Here is a 27,324-nt window from a genome sequence, read left to right as displayed (position 1 = left end):
GATTTCTCAAATCAACACTTCATGACGTCCCCCGATAGTGTTCTAGTCGTTATGTTGTTATACTGTTGGTAAAACAGTTAACTGAAGCGTCGCGCGTTAGAACATATAAGGCTGGATTTTCACGGGCAACAAAATGCTGCCGCAGTACTTTGCTGCAGAGGCAAAAGGCAAAAGGCAGGGAAGTACTACCTATAGTCTCCACACAACAGATAGAGCGCTATCTGGTGCGCGCTGAATGCGAATTATTACCTGCGGCAGCATTTTGCTGCTCATAACCGACCTCACCGTAATGGGTGACAGTCAGCCAAATTCACCGTGTTTAAAGGAAAATGTACAGTTTCCACTCTATTGATATTTGGTATAGCTTGTGGTTGGTGATGAAATTTGTATACCTACATGGATTAGGTGGTAGGCGACACGGGAAACGACGGGTAGCGGTGGACGGTTCAATGTAGAGTTTAACGTTAAACCCCGTTCGAGATTATACAGCGTAACTAAAATTGAATCGTAATTGAAAAGGAAAATCGAGCATAAAAATTCATTAATTTTAAGTATAGCTGAAACGTTACCGAGTAATACGTAAATAAATAATCTAATCTGCGATATCGAGAGGGAGTATATACATATATTCTTGGTTGAAAATATCTCGATTAGCAGACGACATTGAGAGCCCGATCGACTTGACAGACACTTCTGTCTTCACATGTCTACTTGCGCATCTCGTTGCATAACTTGAGGTCCGAGTTCCCTGGGAGGAGCTCCAATATTCGGTAAGTTATGTATATCGCGAAATCCAAATAATAGGATAAATACGTCTTTCATAAAAAAAAAAATTAGACGCTCCTCAGACGTGTCGCACCGATACGGTCAAGAGATAATTCCATACATCGATCATTAGACTCACAAGTAGAGATCACGCTGATTTACCACGAAAGCTGTTTTGACATGGTAGGCTGCAGGCGTACGCCAGAGACCTTGATGCTTTTATCAATCGCCAATCCGCGCTCTCCAAATTAGTTCCGTCGACCAATCATGCAATTTCTTTGTTAGCCTAGGTTCCATAAGAAGCATGCCCTCACCACAGCTGTAGAAAAACCTTACGACGCGTGTAAATGAATACACACACAATTAAAACAGCCTTGGTACTTATACACCTTGTAATCAAAATTTCTCACGTCAACATTAGGTACAAATTACCAAGCAAAGTCAAAAATAGCAACGAAACATTAACACATGAAATTGAAATCAATAGTAAGTAATTTTCAGCTAACGGCATAAAGTTTTGAAAAAAATAAAGAAACTAATTTTCTGATTTCGACGGTTAAAAACGTACGTATCATACAACACAACGTATGTGGTTGGTACACACATGTGAGTGACGCAAATTTAACGGGGGCGGAGCGTCGAGGACTGCTTCCAATCCTAACCAACCCGATTGAATAGTTCGCGTTTCTGGACTCTCGTCGAGTCGATGCAGGTCCAGAATAAATATCCCCGCGTGCCCGATCGTTTCGAGTTGCAATTGAATAGTTTGAAATCGATAGAAAATCGTGACCAAGGGAAGTTCGAGGGTTAGACAACGACGCACCAGGATTGCCCTCGGGGCGCTGAGGTAACTAGCTCAGCTAATTTTTCGTCTACGCATATATGAATCGGAATCGGAATTACCGTCAGCGTCGGCCATGTGCTGCACCGTCTCTCTTTCTCTTTCTCTCCTTCTTTCTCCTCGAAGTATAGGTTTTTTTCATCCGCTACGTTTCGAGGGACTGAGAGGAGCGACGGCCAACAGCAGTGAGTCTGAAAAGGAGACTCGACCAAACTTCTCCTCCATTCCCCGTTCTGCAGAGCTCAGGTTCTCCATTACAGCAAATGGATGCTCGAAGTAGTCTGAGCGAGTCTTTGTTGCGATCACTGAGAGTGAATAAACTCGTTATAGCGCATCGTTGGACGATTTATTGAGGCGGAAAGTGATTACCGATCGCGTTCTTTTACCGCCTAACGAGCGACGAGTCTGTGAGCCTTGTCAGCTGTGCATCGTTTTATTCGACAACCTTAGTGCGCTGCTGCTTTGTGACAACCAGACAATCAGCCCCCCTATCTAAGTACTGTTTGTTTGTTATGATTCTCGCGATAAGTTTCTTGAGAAATTTCGACAGCCTGATGTATCCAAGCTGCGACGCTAATTTCGTGCCAATATTAATATAACCGACCGTTACTAAAATATCGCAATACGTTTTTGATACCAGTAAGTACATAACAGGTATACCTTGTAAACGTTATTATATTAATCGATTTATTATAACATCGCTACACGTTTCTCGAGACCTTGAATATTAAATTATTTCCCTTTATCTTTTACATCACTCAAAAATCTAATCGTAGTCGAGGTGTATTCAATCCCTTGTTTTTCATCCCCTCCCGTCTCCTCAACCTTTTATTTAATTAAGATTATGACTCCTCCGTCTATTTTACTTCTTTTACTTCACCAATTAGACCGTTTAATGGTCGTGGTGTGATTCATTTCTTCTTTTTTTTTTCCTTTATACCAAACTTGTCTAATTTATCTGTACGTACGATGATGGTGTATGGATTTGTGTATAAAAAGTAAAAAATGACAGAAGAATTAGGACTGATTTTTATACAGCTCTGTATGTTTTTAATTTACAGGGGAAAACTAATGGGGTTTCACCAAAAAAAATCAGGTTAGGCATTTGTTATTTAAATTAATTCAAATCATTATCTCTTTGCTTCTTTACTTTTAAATCAGAGGTGAAATTATTGCAACCATCCTATGTATAAACATTTTAGTTATCGCCAAGTGTTTGTTTGACAATATCTCGAAAAGAACTGAACGTATCCTCATGAGTTTAAGCCCAATTTATGTGGATTTCCTTAGTCCAGAATTGATTTGTGCTTGAGTAAAATCAAGCGAGTTATTTCTGGGTTCTTCGTAGAAATTAAAATCTTATTTTTGGGAATTTTTATTTTTGGAAATAATTGGCATAATTGGAAATTTCAGGCTTCTTTCATATTTTATTTACTGTTACCGTTCGTTCTTGACTAGCTATTGGACATTTTGAAAAAAGGGTATGATTAATGGAGTGCGGCGATTGATTTGACTAGATTGAGCGCATCAATTACGTAACCAATGTCTTTGTCATTTATGATTCCAGACAGAATAGTGGCATGAGTCGATTAATCTATGGCAGATCAACAAGATCAGTCGTTGTCAGGGGGGTCTGTAGAGAAGGCCAGTGCTTCAGCAGACGCCTCTAAGGAAGGCGGTAAAAGCTCTAGCGGACCGGCCAGTGGGACAAGCAATAACAGTAACAACACAAGCATAATAAGCCCAAGCAACAGTAGTGCCGGATACAGGAAACGGCAGAGCAGTGGAGAAGTTCAGGGTAATACAGAGGAGAAAAGGCGCAGGCAGACCTTCGCCAGCTCTCAGAGTGCTGCTCTACATACTCAAAACAATCTCAGAAGGTCCGTCGATTCGGTCAGAGGAGAAAACGCCAGGAACAAATCAGAACGCAGAAGCCATAATGCCACTGGCTTAGGGCCACCCACAGGTTATACAAATTTCATTCAACTTTTTCTCACCATGTTCTTCTTTGATTGACAAATATTTCTCAATGTTTTTCAATGGGATTTCTCATCATTTTTTGTAGATATTTCTAAGAAACATGCCAAGCCTTTATATAGATCTGAAAATAATTATTCATTATTTCTTGAGAAATCTGAATTATTTTAATATGTGGGGTTTCAATAAAATTCTAGAGTTTCCGGAAAAAACTCGGATTGTTTCGGAAGTGAAGTTCCTACTGGAAATTTAGTTATTTATTTAAATTTAGAGAATTTGAGGTTAAAGTTTCCAGCTATTTCTAATTGAGTCTAGTTTGAGCGAAAAATTGAATGAATATATGGGAAAAATTTAAGATTTCTTCTAGATTTCAGTTTTTCTCTTGAAAAACTGACAAATTTTGAGTTTCCATCTTTTTGACTATTTCTGACAAAGTCGAGTTAGAGATAAAATTGGACGAACTTCTATAGAAAACTCTTATTTGTAAGATGCCTAGATTTTTATTAATGCCCTGTGAAACACTGGGATGAATTTCTGAGGAAAATTTTGAAAAAACCTTTCTAATTAATCTCTCTCAAATGCAAGTGAAAAAATCTAAAAAGGGCCGATTCACCGCATTTCAAATTGCCTCAGAACACTGCACATCAACATATGGCATATGAACTTATACACACATTATTTGACTCTACATTATTCAACACAGACTTATTCTACACTTATTTAATTTGACTCAAGACGTATTCTACACACCTGTTTTCTAAAACATATACTGTGTTTTACACAGAATTATTTGACACAGACTTCTTTGGTATGGGATATGATTCGACACGAATTTATTCTACACGGGTGTTATTCGACATAAACTCATTTCACACGGGTGTTATTTTGACACATTGTTATTCTACCAAAATTTCCCAGTAGACGTGATTTCATTAATGATTTTCATTTCCAATATTCTGCAGGACATGTATTTTGTATTATTGAATTGCTCAAGTACTGTGGTAATGTGGCATGAAAACCAAAATACATGGCCTGTTCAATAATAGAAATAAATATGACTAGTCTACTAGCATGTTCTAGTAGAATACCGTACTGAATGAGCCTATATCGAATAACACATGAGGCAAATATTACTGTGTAAAATAAGCTCGTGTGCAGTATGTTGGTGTGTAAAGTAGGTGTGTTCCATGTCTAGGGTGTACCAAAAATATTTCTGTGATTTCCTTGCAAAATATAATGCTATGAGCGCGAACGGTCTTCACAAAAAAAGATTCTTTGATTTTTACCAAAACCAAAATATTTATGTATTTACCGAAACAACAATATTTTGGTATACCAAATGTACCGATTACAAAATTACTGCAGATGATTGATATTAAATTTTCAATACCGAACACCTCTAGTGTAAAGTAGTCTAAAGTGAAACGCAACAAGGTAGAAAGGTATAGAAAAAATCGAGATATATCTGTAAAAAAATATTTTCAATGAAACCAGAGTCGTCGAAAGATTTCACAGACATTTTCAGGAAATATCAAGGTTTTTCATAAACCTGAAGAAATTAATTTTCTACATTGAAAATGAGACTAGGTTTATAGAAATGATTAGATTTCATTGGAATTTAAAAAAAAAAAAAAGAAAACTGAGTAATCGTCAGATGTTAGCATTGTGACAAAATTCCTAGAAATTTTTGATAGATAGTAAAATAATTTTTGCCCGGTATCTGGGATTATTCTTACATAATTGGAACACTTTCAAATAGTTGACAAAAATCTTTGAAAGTGTTTTCAAACATCTACATAAAATTTCAGGAAATCTTCACTGAAATACCAACTTTTTTAATGTTTCAGAATTTTTTTCTTAGATGTATCAAATCTCCTAAATATTTTCATCACCTATCGACTCTCGTTTGCGAATGAAATTAACCGTTCAGTGGTTGTGTTTTAGATACGGATCGGCGGCACCTACCAAAGACGCAACAGTCGAATAGCGGAATCCACGGTAGTACGCGGAGTCGCAACTCCGCCAGATCCTCACTGCCTGATTTGAACTCAGCGCCGATAGACTGTGTTGCGTCTCGAACTCGATCTAGAACCCCGCAAAATTCTCAGAACAATACGCCACACGGCAGCAGCAGTTGCGACGTTCTACTTCTCGGACTTTTCAACAGCTATCCACCTAGGAAGTCATCCACTGCTCATCATAGCAATTCCGTACAAACACACTTAGGATCTCCTTTAACCAGCCATCCATCAACTTCGAGAGGTAGAGGTGAGTTTTTGCACTTTTTTTTTCATCATTTAAGTTTACATGTTCCGCAAATTGCTTTGAATTTGCGAGAATGGCCAGAAGCAAACAACCTGTGAATTTCAATCGGCTTGACGTGTTTTGAGCTCCGGATCACATAACCAATTTACGGGAGCCTAATGAGTACTATCGGAATAAAAAATTAGGCAAACAGAAGCAAACCGTTTATAAAATCTTCAGTAATCTTCTTTGCACAAATGATGTTGAGCGTGAATGATATAACATTTCTACCATATTATAAAAATGATTTTGAGTAAATTTCAATAACACAAGCTAAGATATCATGAATCTGAGAAAACGCTTTACCATTCCCAACATTCAAAAACTATTTGAATTCTTGTAATTTTGATCCAATTATAATCGTAATGAACTCATTTTGCTTGCTGACCAGATCGCTACAAATTGTCTGAAAAACTTTCAATAAATCTTACATTATAGCATAGTTATAACATGCAGATATAATTGTTGATGATCATCTGTTGCACTGCATTTGCAAAACTGAATTTTCATTTTCATGTAAAAATTTTCCACGCCATCGATCAAATTGGTCAAAAAACATTGCAATTGGATCAAAAAGACAAGAGATCATCTATTTAAAAGTTTTTATTAAAAAACATTTTCTCAAATTGTTGACATGTTAGCTTGTGTTATTCAAATTTGTTCAGAATCATTTCAAAGTGTGAATGCGAGTCTTTCTATTAATCATCCTAAGGGGGCGCCTTAGTTGAATACGAAGTTGCTATATATATCTCCAAATATAACAATCCACGTATCTCAAATGCAAAAAAGGGCATAGCTGCCCCATTTTCATTTGACGTAGAAATAAATAAATGGCACCGGTTCTACGAAATTGAGATAGTAAATTCGTAGAAGTCAATTCATAGATTATTATTATTATTATCATTGTTGTTATTTTTATTATTATTACCCCTAAACTGTCCTACAAAATACATAAAGTTCCGATAATCTCCCGTTCCAATATGATCTGAATTGGCAAAATTTAAAAATATATTACGAAAGAAGTTCAATTCATTCCTTTGGAGCTTACAAACTAAAAGTAAACAAAATATTAATCGCTGGACTTTTCTTTGTTGTTGTCTCAGCTGAGAGAACATGTAAAGAGTTGCACACGTGTAACACTTTCAAGTTATCTCTGCAAGGTTATCAAGCCATGTTAGCTGGAAGTACTTGAAGTGATTATCATGTCTACCGCACATTACATTTGTATACTTTTCACTGTGCATTAATGAGTACTGTAAAAAATTTGAGACGTAGTAAGATTGATTCAAAATTAAACGCGCACTACTGTAAGAATATATGGATGGCCTTTCATCTGCCAATGTAAACACTTCGTCATAACGAACAGCATGATTTCCTTAACCGACTCAAATCACGATTAAAGATAAAAGTGCCTACTTATATTATATATATATTTAAATACTGTATAGACTGTATCTGTGACAGCTCGTAAATCAAAAAATGTAGGCATAGATTAGGCAAAAGCGATGCAGGAAATAATACAGCTTCACTTTTTTCTATGATCGTTACTGAAAGTACACGCTGAGTTTATTATACACAATCTGAATATCCATTTTCCTTCTCATTCTATTTAATTTAGTTTGTTTTTATATGAAAACGAGTGGGAGGAGAGTGGAAGGCTAATTTGTGATGTGAAAATGATACGCTGCGGTAATGAAAACTACATTTTCATACAGTTTTTTCCCCCTTTTAATTAACCCCATACTGCTGATATATCTTGGAAAGTATAATTAAAGATAGGAAACTAGAAATAAGTCATATGTAAATTTACAAAAAGTAAGTGACTGTACAATAAGTGTGGAAAGTTTACCGAGAAATTATTATTACAGAATTACTAATCACATAATCTTATGATATTTGAAAACTTGCTACGATTGAATAAGAAGAGAGAAAAAAGCATTATTTCTCCCAGCATTCTAAATATCCGTCTTGGAATGAGAATTCCGTCCACTTCTGTTGTAATCCTAGTCCGCGTGCTAGGGGGGGTTGAGTAATCACTTTTACGTCTTCTCGGCAAACTTGGGGAATCCTTATGTTTTTCGATGCGCTGAACCGATTTTTCGTGATTTCCAGGACCAAAAGTCGTCATTTTTCTAATTATGGCCCAATTTTGGTCGAAAATAAGGATTTTTCCCTATTTTCCGGAAAACGAGGGTTTTTGCATAATTCAAATAAGTTTTGTTTTATTCATTCATTATGTACAATGAATACTGTTTACGAAAATCGCAAAAAAATAAAATCGAGGGGTTAATCACTCCTGAAATCTGGTGTACACCCTGCTGTGAATCTTGTGAAGGCTCTTGAAATCTTGGAAATTATCCGACACATTTTGTAGTTTAGGAAGTTTCCTGAAATCTCTTAAAATCCACTGAAATCCTCTGAAATCATTAAAGTCTTGAAGTTTTTGAAATCTTTGGAAATCTACCGAAATCGTCTGAAATCTCTTGAAACCTTTGCAATATTGAAATTAGGTGTACATTAAATCTGAAGCAGCTGAAAATCGCTGCTGAAGATATTTAACCAGTTTATTTTCTGTTCCTAACATTTTATTCGGAAGACACAGTCAATTCATTCTCAAACTCATCCTCAACTTCTTTGGAATTTAAAATTAGTCCTGGAGAAAAAGCAAATTTTTCGTTTCTCTTGGTTGTTTTACTTCCCATTTTCAACTGCATTACTCCATTTTATAAGTATCTTCTTATGCCTTGTTTCATCAACGCTTTGAAAATATTTCACCAGGTTACAAATCCCAAAGCCTGAGCAGCGGCTCTATTAGCAGCACGAGTAGTCGGGTATTGGGTGTAAAGTCCAGCATCAGAGTGGGTAACGCAGCAAGTAACTCAGTGGAGAGCGGTGGTGGGGCGTTGGCACATGAGGGGGCAGGTACGAGCGGCACAACGGCTGCAGCAACTGCTAACCCGCCTTCGTCCTCCGCCGCCCACTCCTCGCAGTCTCACCCAACGCACAAACACCTGCTCCGTTCGCGGGTTAAGCTTGCTGCCGATCAAGCCAAGGAAACCATACCTGGTAACAAGGTTCAAGGCAAACATAACAAAAAGGATTCTACAACGGGCTCCTGCTCCAGCTCCAGGTAATATTTCTTTCTTCTCTTCTATCCTTTGGATAACCAATACTCAAAATTGGCTTGCTTTTCGATGCTGATATCTTCATTACCGTCCCGTTTCATTGCTTAGACATCGCTCTTCGTCTCGGGCCAGAAAACCGATGGTGGAGAGTGGTTCTGGAGGAGCAGGAGTTGTAATGTCAGGCACTGACGCTGCAGCAAATAGTTCTACCCCAACTTCAGTTACATCTACGATTCCAAGCGGCCAGTTGGGATCATCGACTGGCGAAGAGGAATCAGCTTCAACGGCAATCTCTGCCATTGGTAATATATTGTGAATAGAAATGATGTTCCTGATACTTGAAACATTTCAGAGAACTAGATACGTAAAGACGGATCTTTATTTCACATCTTGGCAGTGTGTCAAAGTTCCCATCTCATTAATATCGTCGATTTGTTGAAAATCATAAAAATTTGTCAAACACAATTTAAGATGAGGTTTTGAACTTCGACTTTAAGATATCTATGAAATTGAGTTATACAGGTTATATAAACAAAGTCACTTTAATATTTCTAACTTGACTGCTTAATTTGAAAAGTTTTATAAAATGGCCAAAGATTTTTGTCTAATTAAATTCATTTACTAACTTGAAAAACATTTCTGTCTGCACGTATACTAGTAGACTAATAGGATATGACTCAAGATCCATTGAACTGATTGAATTCGATTTTTTTTCTGTTGATAATTAGATTATTCCGGTTTATTTTCACATTGTATCAGTGCTTTCTGGTGCTAGCTGCCTAAAAATATCACAACTATCTTTAAAAAAAATAAAAAAATGTCAAATTTTCTTATAAAATCTAGGAAGTCCAAATGAAGTCATTCGAATTCATCATTATTCCAAAATTAACCAATATACTGAAAATTATTTTATATCGTTTGTTACTCCATTTGCCAAAGCGAGCGGAGGTCCGTCTGGAATGTCAGGTACTACTGGAGATAGTGAAAGCGACGATGGCGAAGTTGGTCGGCTTCAAGCACTCCTGGAAGCTCGAGGATTACCTCCTCATGTGTTCGGAGCTCTGGGACCCCGGATGCAGCATCTTTTGAACAGAAGTATGGGCGCCAGTTCAGGTAATTTTCACCTTTGCCATTGTTCAACGCAATTCATTCGAATAGGCAAGTTTCAATATAATTTTACAACTAAACCTGTTACTCCTGAAACTTTAACCCAGGGTGGACATTAAATCTGAGCCCAAATCTGGCTGGATGTTTTATGTTTTTTCATGTTTTTAGTTTCTGTTAGCATGAAGTTTCATTTTGTTATGGTAAACAGGAAAGTGTAGTAAAATGGGTATTGACAAAATGCAACATACAAATATCAAATGAAAACCAGCTAATTAGTTGGCACAACTAACCGTTCAGTATAATTATGCCTAGTTGTTGTTGTTACATTTCTTTTACGAACCTTCAGACTGCGGAAAGTCTAAATACAGTCTCTGCTTTATTTCCCTTAGAAAGTCTCGAAATGTTGTGTCTGTATCATATATTTAAAATGTGTGAAGTTCCGATTACAGTCAGAGACTATATTTAGACTTTCTGGCAGTGTAAGGTTAATATCAAAGAATGGTACATACATTTGATCATTGGTATTTATTGTCGATGAATAGTAGTAATTGTACCGTATGAATCATAAGCTAGAAAAAAAAGAAAAACCTTTTTAAACATCTGCAGCTATATTATTTACACTAATTATGGTGAACACGAATTAAGCAACGTCTCTATGATTATTTGACAATATGCTTATTTATCATTTCATGCACAGCTCTCCTTACATCCCACGCAATTAAAAGATAAATAATTTGAAACTATATAACACCCAGGTCTAATCCAGTCAGACTGTTCCATTTCCCTGATTTACCCCAAAAGGCACTTAGATGTCTGCCCGTGGGTTTCAAAAAATTTTTCACGAACCTCGCAATTTTCTCTGTGAGCGTATGACATAAACTCGTCACTAATCCCAGCTCGTTTTTAGTAGTCCTGCTACCCATTTCGGACTCAGTTCACATAGTTTTTTGTCAATAATATCTTTACGTGAGTTTCCTGATGATTGAAGAATCGCATTACGCATCTTGCACGACACTGAGCTTAGGATTATTGGGGCTATGTATACATGACATCTTCTTCGCGTTGTAGTTTGAAGAGCTTATTTTTCATGTGATCTTTAAGCACAGCATTACAAAATAGCTGTCGAACGTCGTACTATGTTTCCTTGTGCAACTGATTTGTCGTGAACAGTCGATCTTTTCCATAAATAATCTTTAACATTTTTCTATTTGATGCATTTAGAAGACTAATTGCATTTTTCACAGTCCTACCCCAACCAATGACCCATATCTCATACTTTAAACAAACAAAGCTTTGTAAACCATTTGTAGCATAGAGTTAAACACAGGTTTTGAGTCTACTGAAAGCAAAAGTAAAGTAGCGCAGTTTTTTTTACTAATTTGTTGATGTGCTCACCCCATCGCAGGTGTTGATCGATTATAATCCTGAGGTACTTCCCACTCCTACCTCTCATAATTTTCTTACAGTTAGTATTGCAATGCAAATTATCACACTCTTCACCATATACTACTAGTCCATCTACGTCTCGAATGCTGTCGCAATAGCATCCAAAAGTGATATAATTTGTTTTATCAAAGTTTACCGTTAGTTTTTTTTTCTTTGAACCATCTATAGATCCTTTGAAACTGTGGTTACAAATTCTCCCTAAGGAGCACCCTCATAGGGAATTGCAGTATCATCTGTGAATGAATATATTTTTCCCTTAAATTTAACTTTACATAGATCATTCAGGTAAATAATAAATAAGAGGGGCCAAGGACTGTGCCTTGTGGAACCCCATACTTTGAAACATTTATCCCCCCCCCCCTGATGTTTTCAATTTCCACAAACTGCAGTCTTTCTATTAGGAAACCTTTCTAGGAAACCGAACAGAGTTTTTTCAAAGAAATTATTTTTAGTTAAGTAGTCCATTCTGTCCTCCAGGCAAGTCTCAAAATCTTTGGCAATGTTCGAAGTCACAGAAATTCGCCTGTAATTATTAAGACACTTACGATCACCACTTTTAAATAGTGGTTTAATTTTTACTGTTTTGAAGCACTCCCGAAACTGTTGATATCTCAACATTGTGTTATTTGATTCTGCTCCAATTGATTCCTATCATGTATTAGGGTTTTGCTTTATTCTTCTGCACCATTATTGGCACAAATAATACTGGCTGGAGATTATTTGAACAAATTTTTCTCCCTTCATGACTTTTGATTTACAGTTCACCTCATTTATCTGCAATTAATAATTGATTATTTACAGTTATCCTGATTTAGGGTTTAATTCTTCATGTTGCAATTCCAGCTGCCAAAGCGCAACAGTTATTGGCAGGCTTACAGGCAGTCGACGACGAGGGCGAGCAGCTGCAGGCTGTGATAGGAATGGGAGAAATATTAGTAATGGGAAATGAGGACACGCTGACAGGTTTTCCAGTGAAACAAGTTGTCGCAGCTTTAATCAACTTACTTGGAATGGAGCACAACTTTGTTATAATGACACACGCCTGTCGTGCTCTGACTTACATGATGGAAGCCTTGCCTCGTTCATCGACAGTCGTTGTGGATGCCGTCCCTGTTTTTTTGCAGAAGTTGGAATCCATCGAGTGCATGGATGTCGCTGAACAATGCCTTACTGCTCTGGCTATGTTATCGCGTAGACACAGCAAAACAATTTTACACGCGGTAGGTGTCATTTTTTATTTTTCATTCCTGTCTGAATATGCAATAACTCAATTTCTCAATCTTTTGGCAAGGTATTAAAGTACTTTATTGTACATACTATATTTTGATAATCCATTTCAATTTGATACAAATTCATTTTTATCCGTTTATTGACAGAAATGAAATCTAGTTTTGGGTATGAGTCAAAATTCCGAATGGTTATAACTTCGAGTGTTGAGAACTTTCACATATGCCGTGAAGCATTTACAGCATAGCACAGCCCTGCAATTGGAATTTTGATTCACACCCTAAAATATGGGCTTGGAAATGTTCCTACATTTCCTAAATATCATGTATCATATGTCCTACAAATATTGAATAATCTAATGAAGGCTCACAATTTATACTGCCTAAGTTCGACAATCAGACTTGATTTTAATATACCTAAAATTCTTGAACAATTTTATAATTACAGGGAGGTGTCTCGGCGTGCCTGAAATTTGTAGACTTTTTCAATATTACTGCTCAGCGGGCGGCTCTGACAATAACCGCCAACTGTTGTCAAAACTTACATCCTGACGATTTTCATCTAGTCACCGACAGTTTACCTTTGCTAACCAGCAGACTGGCCAATCAGGATAAAAAGAGCGTCGAGTGCGTTTGTCAGGCGTTTAGTCGATTAGTCGACAGTTTTCAACACGATCCAACTATGCTTCACAAAATCATCAATGCCGAACTTTTACAAAACTTACAACAATTAGTAAGTCTGCTGTAATTGCGAATGATTAATTCCGTTCATTGCAAAGAATATCCTAAGATTGTACATTCTGTTACAAAAAGAGTCCTAAACTTTTTTTAGAAATATCTTAAAATCCGAACTCATTTTTCATTCATAAAACTAATACAATCTGCTTCTAAGTTTCCACACCAATACATCCTGTATTTTAAATTTTCAGCTGATGATTACACCGCCAGTAAACAGTATTGGCAATTTTATAACTGTACTACGAATGCTTTCTGTGATATCAAATCGCTGTCCTGACCTGGCGCAGCTGCTTCTCCAACAAAACATAGCTTTCACACTCAGTTATCTCCTTACCGGGTCCCTGGAGGTTAAGACTGAAGATGTGGAACTGGTGCCGCGATCTCCACAAGAGTGGTACGAGATAACTTGTCTAATAGAAGAACTGATGCCGCCGCTACCTACCGACGGTATATTTAGTGTAAATAGTCTACTTGAGAGGACCAATAATCAACAAGAAACTGTGCACTGGGAATGGAGAGACGAGAGACATTGTTGTCATCCTTTCAGCACCATCGATTCAAGAATCATCGAGGTATGTGTGTCTGTGCCACCTAAATCGAAAATTGAAGAAAGAGAAAAACCTTTTCAAAACTCTCCACCAACGTTATTTACATCAATGATTGTGAAACACCCCTAATATGTAATAAGAATAATTTTGGACAAATTCTAATAACAAACTAAGATATAAATAACTTGAAAAAAGGTTTTATAATTAGATCATACAAAATGATTAAACTTTGATATTTTTCATTTGATTCTCATTTTTTCGGCGTATTTTCTTCACTGTACAGATTGCCACGAATTATCTGAAAAACATTCGAGAAATCGTACATTGTAGTAGTGTTATAACGGGTTACTGTAATTTTTGGCAAAGATTTGTTGCACCATACTTACATAAATCTATCTTAGTCTGCTTCAGAAATAACGATTTGTAGATTTTTTTTTATTGTCGCTCTCTGAAGACCTCTATCGTGAACAAATTGAGTCGGAAAACATTAAAATCTCATTAAAACAAAAGAATCAAGAGATCAATCATTTTGAATATTCCAATTATGTAACTCTTACATTGTAGATAACTTAGTTTGTAATATCCAAATTGCTCCAAAGTCACTTCTATTATTACATAATCAGAATGTAGTTTCATTCATCATCGTTGCCGTAAATAACACTGCTGGTAAATTTTTTAAACCTTTTTTCCCCCTGAACTTTTGATTCGTTAGGTACGACTCCATTCATACTCTGTTTTCCCCGTTTTGACGAATGTTAGCAAATTTTCATTTTGTAATCATTCAGATGGCCTTCCAAAATGGCGAGGATGAAATATGCTTATCAACATTGGGCCGCACTTACACAATAGACTTGACTGTCATGAAGCAGATTAATGAGGACATTGGAATGGCAAGGAGTATATTTCGTAGGGTTAACACTAACCCTGCGGAAGGGAAGACTCCCAACTGTTTGTCAAGGTAACCAAAGATGCTTAATTGATTTACTTACATTTCTCCAAAACCTGGCTTTGGCATTATATTTAACTCACAAACTCTTATTTTCCAGTATGGACGTAGTGCCTCCTGTTATCGAAACCAATGAATGGTTAGTTTCATTCATTCGGACGTTATTCTCCGTTTTGTATGAAGTATACAGCAGTTCTGCCGGGCCTGCTGTCAAATGCAAATGTCTTCGAGCGCTTCTACGCATGGTTTATTATGCTTCTACTGATCTACTCAGGGTGAGAATTACTTGTAGTCACCTCAAACATTTCTAACTTTTTACTTCTCTGTAGTCAGAGAAGAAGAGAAGTTATTAAAATCACCCCGATAATGAGAAATTTAGTTTTCGGTAAATCTCCACGTTCAGGTCAGAACCAAAAAAGTGTAACCATTTTGAAATTGACAACTGAGTGTGTGCGTGATTAATTTTTTGTCCCCTGATATATCGAAAAAAAATTAATGCATTCTAATGATTTCTGTCTCAGACGTTGCGGGATTTAAAAAAGAAAAAATCGATTGAGGTATTCTTGGTTAATGTGCAAAAACGATAATTTGTTTATTCGTCGAAAGTTCGAAAATCTGCATACTCATATAGATGAAATTTGATCTACTGGCTTGGCTTCGTTTAGCATAGACCTGATCAAGATCTAAGGACATAATTTGTACATTTGAACATTTGTAATTTTGCAAATAACTGAACTAGTGGAAGGCCTCTTCTTTCCAAGTCATTGGATTTTCCTGCATATTTTTTTTCATTATTCCGTGATACTTCGACAAAAAGTGATTTGAAATTTTAACAACTGATCAGAAATGAACTGACAAGTGTCAATAAATTGTAAATTCGAAAGTATGCTGCGTAAATGCAATAAATTATCATGTCCTTGTCTTTTTACTTTAAAGGATGTGCTGAAAAATCAGGTGGTCTCGTCGCATATAGCAGGAATGTTGGCTTCCCAGGATCTCAGAATTGTAATTGGAGCTCTGCAAATGGCAAGCATATTGATGAAAAGGCTGCCACAAGTATTCGGTGTACATTTTCATCGCGAGGGGGTATTGCATCAGGTTAGGCAACTGGCAGACCCTGAAATACCACTTGGCGTGTCACCACCTAAATGTCCTTCGGGTCAGTGCGCAAGTAGATTAAAACAGCAAACTCTGATTCCTAATATTGCTACTTTTAAACTTTTTTCAATATACCTATGCTGGACAGATCCTCAATCAAAAAATACGCTAACGTTTTCGCCTATTTAATTATTATCTCCCTCTTTCTCTTACGATTTCACAGGAATTTCCTTGCCAAGTCCTCAACCCGGTCCATCGAACACTCCGCTTTCTTCCACAACGACATTGTCGTCAAGCAGCGCAACGTCTCCCATCGCGTCACCGACAACCAATGGAAATATATTGATAGGTGCTATAGCTACTAGCCAATTAAAACCAAATCTCACTGCCACTATGGAGACTCGCAGTAGAACTGATTTAAACACCAGCGCCATTGATGACAGCAGCACTCCACAGAATGCTCATTTGTAAGTTATCATCACTTCCATTTGTCCTTTTGATCAAATTACAATTGCTAAAGCATGATGATAAGTTGTTCTGCAAATGGTCAGTAGGTTTTACACAAACAATTAATTAACAGTTTGGATAGATTAAGAACTACGTAAATTCAGTAAGAATACTTTTTTCTTCGTAACTTTTGGTACATACTACTTGGTCGCTCCATCCTCAAATTAAATTCTTGTTGTTTATGCCAACTCTACAGATCTTTCTGAATATTCAGACATTCCTCTTGTCGTGGAAAATGACTTCATGCTGGTTTTTTTCAGAAGAATCGGAGATGTTCTAAAAAGAAAACGACAGAACAAAAAGGGCCGATTCTCAAGACTGTCAAACGCGATGCCTCAACAAGCCCAACAGCAAGAGTCATTGTTCACCGGTTTCACACCGAAGAATAGCCGCTTCTTGGGTAATTTGAACCCGGCTCGATGGGGTCGGAAATCTTCTTCGTCAAGCGCCACAAGCGACAAACGTGACTCCAGCTCTTCAACGAGTTTAGCCAAACCACCGAGCAATCCTAGTTTAACTGGGGGGAATCGTGACAAAGCTAAGGCTTGGGTCAGAGAACAGGCTGCTCAGTTCTTAGCCAGGTATCAAGATGATGCTCCTTGTACACATCCGGCGCTCACTGTACTTTCCAGGCTAACAGCAGCAATACAGCGACTGCAGTCAAACGTAAGTTTTTGACAAGGGAACTTTTTGTCTAGAGCAAATAATTCTAAAATATTGATGCCATTCAGGAGGCCTGGGAAATTTATTGAAATTGTATATGCTGTACCTAAAATTTCCTGTGATAATGAAGAATTAAAAATAATCCTGTATTCGTGACTCGAATTAATTTAAGGGGATATATATGAGTAGCCAGGTAAAGAAGTAGGTGACTTTTGGAGTTTTTTTAATTCAAATGTGCGCAAAATGAGCGTCATTTGTGTTTTTTATTTATTTATTTTTTTTTCTCCCATTGTCAATACGAAGCATTGTTATTAACAGTAAGATTAATAACGTCAACAATTTCGCTCGATGAGATGTTTTGCAGTGTCCACTATATTTCAAAAATGACTTAATCGATTTGTTTAAAAGTTTGCAATATTATTTTTGAACACTTTATCTTCTATCGCGACTCGGTTGATTTATTTATTTATTTTTTTGGATATCGTGTGAAGTTGAAATTTCAGACTTCATCTAAAATTTACGCCTTTCTTCAATTAAAAAAAAAGTAATATGATGCTCAAAGAAGAATTTCGTATCGTGGCAGAGGATAAAATGTCTAAAAATACTATCTCTAAATTTAAAGTAAATAACTTGAGCTGTTCTTCAAACATCATGAGCAATGCGAAGCATGTGGCCAAGTAGAATGTTTGACGTTGTTGCAGTAACAATGCTTCTTAATAATTGATTCTGATAAGAAGAATATGTCACTGAAATTCGATCGACATACTTTCGAACAAAACAATCCACGATTGATGAGAATAATTTGTTGTCAAGTTAAATTAAAAAAAATTTATCACTTGTTCCACCGTGTATTTGCAGATACCCCTATAATGTGCCACCAGATGCAATTTACGACGCAGTTTTTTAGAGTTCACACGCACAGGGAAAACCGGGATAACTCGGGGAATTTCGAAAATAAGACTCGAATTTTAAATTTCGAAGAAATAAAACTCGTTCTTAAACAAAATATGAAATTCTTCATTCATAGTGAAAATCGCAGGCTGTTGTTTGTGAATTGATAGTCAGTCGTTAAGATAGCTACTAAATAATACTGAAGGTATTAATATTAATGTGTAAAGAAATTGTCATCAATCAGAAGCATATTTTTTTTTAAGTTTTCCTGCAAAAATCGTATTTTGAGGCTGGAATACCTGGAAAAGTCAGGGAATTTCAGATTCAGTTTTTTATTAAACTGTAGAGTATCTTAAGTTTGAGAAATACTATATCATATATTTACATTCTGCTCGATTTTTCGTCGTAATTCCATCTGAATCACCAAAGTTAGTTTGCGGTTTGGTATTTTTCCTATGGAAAATTGATGACAAACTTGAAAAATCTGTGAACACATACGGATATTAATGTGGGCTGAAGTCCTCCATTGCCAACGTAATTGACTAGGGAGTAAAATTAGCTGTCGCTGAATCAATTTCCATATGTTGTATACTGATAAGGAGAAGAAGTCATACATTAAATTTTAGATGAAATTTCATGATAGTTTAAAGAAGATCATAGTGTAATATTCAATTTTCTTTTTATAAATGATGAGTTTTTCAACTTCGTACACGCAGGAAATGGATGAAATGCTGTCAGCATTAACCGAGCTCCGAGACATTGTGTTAGAAAGTGATATATCGCCATTCGAGATGAACTACAGCGGATTAATAAAAGCTCTTCTCAACTACCTCACTACCACAGACGCGCCAGGGCATCGATACGATCGCTTACGGATGTTCTGGAAGCTCTTCGCCGATTCCACCGTAAGTTTCGTGTCCATTAATGAATAACATGCCATGTACAAACGAAAATATTCTAATTATTATATTGTTGGTCATTTCATTTCTCGTTTGCTAACTATTTCTTTCAAGTGCTTTTTTGTTACTTGCTCTACTATCCAGATTGAACAAGACAATGGAGTGTTGGTCGACCTAAATGCCAGGGCTTTTGGTGCACTCGTTGCCAAATTGAATAGCTGCGTTGCTCAATTGGAACAATTCCCAGTAAAAGTACATGATTTACCGGCCGGATCTGGAGCCGGACGAGGCGGGACGAGCGCTTTGAAATTCTTCAACACTCACCAACTCAAGGTATTTGAAACGGAAAATAATTTTTCTTGCCGTATTTTAAGATTGCACAAAGTTTTTGTGGCAGAAATTATTTTCATCAGCTTGACAAAGAATTAAAATGACTGAATCTTGTTTCAGTGCAATCTTCAACGACATCCAGACTGCAATAATCTGAAGCAATGGAAGGGAGGTACCGTCAAAATAGATCCCCTTGCGCTTGTTCAGGCCATTGAACGTTATCTGATGGTGCGAGGATATGGGAGAATTAGGGATGCTGAATCAATGGTCAGTGATGACGACAATAGTGAAGATGACATCGATGATACTTTGGTAGGATTCCTCACCTGATTTATTCATTGACAATGTAGTTTGGGAAAATTCTTTTAATGTTTTGTACCTTTATTTTTTCCCGTTACTTCCCAAATGTCTGTTCTTCCTTGATGTATTTGTTGTCTTAAAAGGTCATTATTTTTGATACCATGAAATAGGCTGCAGTTGTGATAAGCCAGGGCTCGGCTAAACATAAACTTCAATTTCTGATCGGCGATCAAGTCCTGCCGTTCAATATGACAGTTTATCAAGCGGTGAGGCAGTTTGGCTGCGTGGGAGTTGATCATTCGGAGGCTGAAACTGATGGAGAAGCACCTCTGGGTCACGATGCTGTTTGGGTACAAACACACACAATTTACTACAGGTGTGTATTCAAATTTTTTTTCTGTTCACTGATACATTTTATCGGAAACTTAACCCGTTTGTTACAACTGTTACAAACGTAACAGTTTAGTCAATAATACGGTGTGCATTCTCAACGGTTTTTTTCTTCCGAAATTCAGGCCTGTACCTGAGGATGAAACAATGGTATCCTCAAAACCTGGGTCAAGTTCTCAGAGCAGTAGCAGCCGGAAAGGAAAAGGAAAGAGTACGAAAATAAGCTCTAAGAGAAAGGAAGACAGCCTTTGGTTAGAGGGAACGATTCCACCGCCACGATGTCCACTGGCACCTTATCTCACCCCGACACTCCCTCTCTCCGTAACAATAGCAGACGCTTCTCTGGACGGTCTTTGTTTACTCCGTTTGTTACATTCGTTGAATCGTCACTGGGGTGTTTTATTTCCTCATCTTAAAAGCATCAGACTTCTATCCGCCCAAGATTTTGTTAATAATAAAATTGCTGCCAAAGCGAATAGACAACTCCAAGATCCGCTTGTCATTATGACTGGAAATCTTCCTTCTTGGCTGCAACAGATTGCTGCAGTTTGGTAAGTTATGCTTATTACATATGTTAAATTATCAGATTGAAGTTTGTAACATTAACGTAATTTTGTACTATTAATACACCTTATTATATGTTATATAGTAACGATACTTTTTCACAATTACGTCGTCATATCAACTTATGAACTTGAACCTCATATTTCAAATAGAAAGCTGAGTATTTATCCGAGATCAATTTTTATTCGAATTATATTTGAGAACTAATATATAAATAGATTTTCACAATATTGGTCTTAATTGATACGGTTCTTCTAAGTTTAGTACTGATCTAATTTTTACTAAAATCGGCTCAAATATTCCTGAGTTATTTGCATGAACGAAAATTTTTCGATTCGTTAAGAATTCTATTAACGGATTAATATATTTAAATGAAATTTAACTCCATTTAACTTGGAACAGATGAGGTTTTGAGTAAGATCGGTCAAACCATCCTTGAATTATTAGTAAAAATGAAAATCTGCTCATCAAATATTTTTACCCTTGCGATTAAAGGAAATAGTATTTAGTTTCAGGTCACTTTCTTTTAAGCCAGTAGATTTTTCTGCTGGCTTTTATGTTTTTTGGGAAATATGATGATATCGAAATTGCTTTTCAGCCCATTCTTATTTCCATTTGAAACACGACAACTGCTCCTCTACGCCACATCATTTGACCGAGATCGTGCACTGCAGCGACTTCTTGATTCCGCTCCTGAGCTCTCAGGCTCGGACAGTCAGGAGCGAGTAACGCCACGTTTAGAGAGGAGGAAGCGAACCATATCAAGGACAGACATCCTAAAGCAAGCTGAACAAGTCATTCAGGACTTGGCCTCGAGCAAAGCGCTGCTTGAAGTCCAGTATGTTAATGAGGTAATTATGCCATCATTAACCCCTTTTTCTTTTTGCAATATGCATATCATCTCTGTGTTTCAAATCCCTAAAGTTTATTTCGCTGTTCGTATTACATTTGATTTTCCGTATTTAAGAGATTTTAGATACTCACTGTATTGAAGAAATTCAGAGATTCACATTCGTTTCTGTTATTTTTCAGTGATACATATCCATGTATAAATTTTGTATTTTTTCAACATGGCTTTTGATTATTTTTAATAATGTTTGAACGGTTTTGAGAAATTCTATCAAGTTTTTTGAAAGAACTTTTATTCCTTCGGAATTCCAGTTTCTACTGACAATTTTAAATTTTTAAGTACTCCTGACCTAATTGAGTTCGAGGTTAAAACGGAATAAATTTCGAAAAACAACTCACGTTTCCCGAACTTCTTTTTCATTTAGTAAGTTTTAACGGCACGATATAATGAAAAATTGGAACACAGTTCCAAGAGAAATTGAACATATTTAGGAAGTAGTTCGATAGTAATTTCTGTGAAATGTCGCTGAAGTAATTTGAACATATCTGTAATATACTGTATTGTTCTATGTATAAGTCGACTCACATATAAGACAATCCCCAATTCTAAGACAGCATTTCAGGTGGTTTTCTTAGTTACCCGCACATAAGACGGCATATTAGGTGAGGATGATTTTGGCTGGTGCTGCCAACGACAAAAAGCCTCGGCTTATATTCGAAACAATATGGTCATATCTGCAGAAAAATTAAAATTATGAAAATCTTATAGTATTTTCAAGAAATATCAACGTTTTTCGAGAAATTTCGTAAAATTTATTCCCTGTATTGAAAATTAAACATTTCTACAAACTTTCTAGAAATTAATAGAATTTCAATTAGAAAAATTAGGAAACAGTTGGGAATTCAGATTCTCAGTACATTCGTAGAAAGTATTGAAAGTTTTTAAAAATAATTTTGGCCGGGGTATACACTTGATTTTTTATTTAAATAGCCTATGACCGTTGCTTCCTGTTACTATTTTAACAAATTCAATAACTGAACAGGGTATTTAGAACTATTTATTCATAATCATCAATTTTTAATTTTGGAACTAATCTCCTTATAGGTCGGTACAGGCTTGGGTCCCACACTTGAATTTTACGCTCTGGTTTCAAGAGAGCTGCAACGTGCAGACCTTGAATTATGGCATGGAAGTTCAACACCAACTCTGGGTGGATATGTAAATAGCCCTCACGGCCTCTTTCCGACTCCCATTCCATGGAATACAAAGGTTTCACACCTGGCTAAGCAGAAAACTAAGTTCAAGTTTCTTGGAAAGTTCATGGCCAAGGCAATTTACGATTCTAGAATGGTAAGTGACACATTTTCTACGTAGTTATGAGTCTCAGACGAATTTTTCCTTCCTTCAGACGAATTGCAAAAAAAAATCCTAAAATCGCAACATGGACGAATTGAAGAAGTCCGAGGCTTGTAAATTATAGAGTTGAACCAATTATATACCTCGGATAACTTCTATAATTATTACGGTAGAAAGTAGTGAAAATTTTCTTTTTTTCAGCTGGATTTGCCATTCAGTTTAACTTTCTATCGTTGGTTATTGGGAGAGGAGCACACCCTAACTTTAAACGACTTGTGCTACGTTTGCCCTGATGTGTATCGCACTCTCTGCAAACTCCAAGATATCGTTAGGCGAAAAGAGGCGATTGAAAGGGATCAAACCTTGAGACCTGCCGAACGGAATCAACTGATCGAATCTCTATCTTTGGATGGATGTCCCATCGTTGATTTGGGTCTAGTCTTCGAACTTCCGGGATACGATAATGTCGAATTGAGAAAAGGTGGTAGCGAGCTTCCCGTTGATGTACAAAACCTAGATCAATATATCAAGGTGTGTATTAGTGTGTTTCGTTTTCAATAAATATGGTTTTTTACTTCATCCTTACAAACTGGCACATTGCTAAAAAAAAAAATTCAAACCTTAAGTTTCCTCTGGAATAAAACATTTTCCTATTAGAAATTACATAGGAAAGACATTTTTTTTCTTGTTCTGATTGGTTGAGAATTTAAATCTCTGCAAAATGCGACTGAGCAGTAACAATCTGAGAAGAAAATGAACATTTTCTCCGTGTTATTTCAATAAGAAAACTTCGAGTTCTGCCAACAACTTTTGAAAATTGGAATCAAGAGGTTATTCTTCAGTAAAGATTTTATTTTGCTTATGTATTATGCACAAGATTTTGAATGGGGAATTGAGAATTCACAAGAATTGACTTTAATACAAAACACTTCGGTTTGTATTAAATTTGCCAGTTTCGTGCTGAATTTCGATTCTAGATTTTTTTAAAATTGTGTAAATCTTACAGAAGGTGTAATAGTGTTAGGAAAAATTGACCTGATACAATTTGATTTCACAGTTAGTGGTTCACTGGTTCCTGTACGAAGGAGTATTCAGACAAATGGAGGCATTCAGGGAGGGATTTGAATCGGTGTTCCCGCCTTCGCAGCTTCGTTTGTTCTTTCCTGAGGAGCTTGAAGCTGTTTTTTGTGGCCACGCTCAGACCGGCGGCAACTGGGATATAAAAACTTTGTTGGAATGCTGCCGAACGGATCACGGCTACACTCCGGATTCTCGCGCGATTCGATTCTTGTTCGAAGTTATGTCGGAATACAAGAGCGAAGAACAACGGCAATTCGTTCAGTTCGTCACTGGCTCTCCTAGGTTACCGGTCGGAGGTAAGTTCTTTCATTTATCCTACATTAGATGTTCTTCATTTTTACTCTTTTGTTTGTATGGCGCACATTGAAAAATCGAATGTAAGGCAAACCTCGGTACGGTGAATGGAACTTAGAGATTTTTATCAATGTGAATAAAACTTATTGTTTCCAACACCAGCTCAAAAATTTCCATTTTCGAACACTGCGGTAAAACAAAGCTATTGCACAATTAAAAGCTATATTTTACACACTAGGTCTTCCTTCGGCGTAGGCGCACTTTCGAATAATTGAATTTTACGCAGTGTGTTATTCAACGTATACCTCTGACTCTGGTTTTAGATGCTGTCAGTCGCACTTTCGTAGCTTCTCAAATTAAGCTTTCCTTCATAGGTGTTGCAAACTATAGCGTGTGTCATATGTGCGGGTAGGCGATATCTGACTCGTGTAATTACAGCGCTTGATTTGGCTCATGCTGCAAACTGCACACTCTTCGCAAATTGCCTACTATCCGTACTTGCAACACAATATACTACTGAAATCTTCGTGATATTGACTATTGTGAGAAATTGCTAAATGAGTCACGAGTTCCACCGAAATTCAGAACAAGAGTCGTTAGTTCATTGCATTGCACAAACACAGTTGAATGTGTTTCCACACATAGTTTAAAAACCTATTTTCTTTTTATTCCAGGCTTCAAAAGTCTAACGCCGCCATTAACGATAGTACGCAAAACATTTGACCCGTCAATGAAAACCGACGATTTCCTACCCTCTGTAATGACGTGCGTAAATTATTTAAAACTGCCCGATTACACAACGCTGGAAATAATGAGGGAGAAACTAAGGATGGCTGCGCAAGAGGGTCAACACTCGTTCCATCTGTCATAGAAATGGAATATTCGCCTGTTGATTTTTTCTGTTATATTTACCCCCTTTTCTTTGCCCCAATTTTGCCGATTTACTGAATTCAAACAAATTTTCCACTATGAAAAAGCAAAAAAATAAAAAATAAATAATAAAATAAAATAAAATAATGTTCGTAGTCAAGGGTTTAATGAGAAACAATGAGAAAGATAAGTTTTATTACACTTTATATAATACACACACGCGTATACCTAGCAATTATTATTATTATTGTGATTTTTTTGTCCATTGCTGAAGAGACATTCGCGAGTTTAATGTTATTTTTTTCTGTATCTTTCCCCCCTCTTCTATTTTTCTCTCATCTTCTGAATGATTAGGTCAATTTTTAATAAATATTCCAGTTTCATGTTTATCGTTGGTTCTGGTTTTTTCTGTTTTTTTAATTTTATGTACATTCTTGCAGTTTTTTTTTTTCGAACATTTGATTCCTGTTTCAAATTTAACAATATTAGCATAATTTTAATGGATTCAATAACGAGTGAGCAAACTGCAAGGCTCTCTCTTCCGAAAAGAAAAACAAAAAAAAAAAAAGTTGAGCACCTCACAGTGTTATGGCCAATCTCAATCTCGCCTGTCTTGTCTCTGGCACATTACAATGATGATATAATGAAAATGAAGAGGAAAACAACAAAGAAGAGAAAGAAAAAAGTTGTAAATATAACTATTATTCTCCACGTACTATGGTTTGTTACGTGCAAATCAATACAAATAATTTATAGAATTATTATTATCATCATTATTATTATTATTACTACAACAATAATATTCTACTGCTAATATCGGATAATATACCGATTAATTTTCTGCGCGTTATGAGGACCGAGTCCAGAGTAGGTTGTGAAATTAGTAATTTATTTAAGAAATTTGAGCCGATTTTTATCCTGTCTGCATCTAGAGTATGTTCAACTAGTTACTATAGTAAAGTAGAAATATAACAAAAATATTGACAATGATTTATACAATATACATGTACACAAAGCGTCAACAAAACTACGAGACGAACAATGCGAGACTCGATCGGATTGACGCGCAGATTTGATTAAAAAAAACAGTTCAAGAAGAAGAAAAACAGTAAAAGAAAAGTACCATAAATAGAAACGATTAAAAAAAATATATAGCTACCATACAAACAAAATAATTATAATAATGAACTAACGAATGTCAGGTGAAGGAGGATTTAAATTAGGATCATGTAAAGTTTTATATTTGCGGTATGTCGAATGCCGTTATCGGTTGTATCTGCCTCTGTCGTTTCGCCTCTAATGACACATATTGTACACCTCTCTTCAAGTTCCTTCCTCCCCCAAAAAATACTATGAGAACAAGTAATGATAGTAACATCAGAAGGTAATTATTCTTTTGTTTCAGTATTTTTTTTCCAATTTTGTCTCGTACACCTAATTTTTTTTTTTTTTTTGTCCATATCTGTAACAGTAATCACACACGTTTTATTATTGGTATCACGTCAGGCGCAATTATACTTATATATATATATACACGCATATATATATTTTGTATACATATATATAGAGTAATGGAGTAATATCTAATAATTAAAATTTTAAATCTGTGCAAGCGTGTGTGTGTGTGTGTATTCTTTTCTTATCGATCTCTTGTGTTTGATTATGTTGCTGATTATCTCGAGGCAAAGAATGCCGACCAAATTAGGAGTTATGCAACCCAATAAACATGAACATACATGTATGGTTATAGACATATGTATGTACGTACTATATTCACATCTGTGTTATATTTTATATGCATACGTATGTATATAAATATTCGATATTTATACGTTATTATATTTAATTTTAATTCATATATATTGTTAATTAATATTATTCGATGATTATTATTATTATTTTCCTTCGATTTTTTTAATTACTGTAAGTTAAGATAGTCTGATTATATTACTTAGTTGCGTAAGGAGTATATCGCCAACATCATCAGACCGTATTCCGCTGCGTCGATGTATTACTGTGATTCACGTTAATAAAAAGGATATCGTGCACTTATTATGGATTGGATATGAAGGAAAAAAGGACGTGAAGAAAAGAGAATGATTTCCAGAATCATATATTATATGTACATTTCAATCTTAATTTACTACAATTACAGAAGTCACGCTTGAATAGAAAAAATTTCGGCTCAATGTCAACTCAACAACATTTT

General features: G+C 36.2%; 1 protein-coding gene across 8 annotated transcripts; it reads left to right on the top strand.

Moving 5' to 3' along the window:
* Nucleotides 1-403: 403 nt before the first annotated feature.
* Nucleotides 404-26,224, top strand: LOC124176812 (E3 ubiquitin-protein ligase TRIP12). Of its 8 annotated transcripts, none has more exons than XM_046558531.1 (25): nt 404-770; nt 2,668-2,702; nt 3,174-3,572; nt 5,528-5,851; nt 8,666-9,017; nt 9,121-9,314; nt 9,952-10,125; nt 12,409-12,785; nt 13,240-13,524; nt 13,721-14,101; nt 14,863-15,035; nt 15,124-15,298; nt 15,960-16,182; nt 16,345-16,588; nt 16,889-17,294; nt 18,899-19,087; nt 19,226-19,414; nt 19,532-19,723; nt 19,882-20,087; nt 20,227-20,652; nt 21,264-21,516; nt 22,620-22,865; nt 23,073-23,402; nt 23,929-24,247; nt 24,920-26,224. In XM_046558531.1, the coding sequence occupies exons 3-25, from the start codon at nt 3,203-3,205 to the stop codon at nt 25,114-25,116; spliced, it is 6,225 nt and encodes a 2,074-aa protein (XP_046414487.1). In that variant the 5' UTR covers nt 404-770; nt 2,668-2,702; nt 3,174-3,202; the 3' UTR covers nt 25,117-26,224. The 8 variants fall into 8 exon arrangements, with proteins under 8 accessions (XP_046414487.1, XP_046414490.1, XP_046414489.1 ...); XM_046558533.1 differs by lacking the exon at nt 404-770 and adding an exon at nt 1,265-1,612; XM_046558538.1 differs by lacking the exon at nt 404-770 and adding an exon at nt 1,775-2,245 and having other exon boundaries at nt 5,528-5,845.
* The last annotated feature ends 1,100 nt before the right edge of the window (nt 26,225-27,324 follow it).

This window comes from Neodiprion fabricii, chromosome 2 (genome assembly GCF_021155785.1).
Source record: "Neodiprion fabricii isolate iyNeoFabr1 chromosome 2, iyNeoFabr1.1, whole genome shotgun sequence".
Lineage (NCBI taxonomy): Eukaryota > Metazoa > Arthropoda > Insecta > Hymenoptera > Diprionidae > Neodiprion > Neodiprion fabricii.
This window is presented reverse-complemented; position numbering and strand designations above follow the sequence as displayed.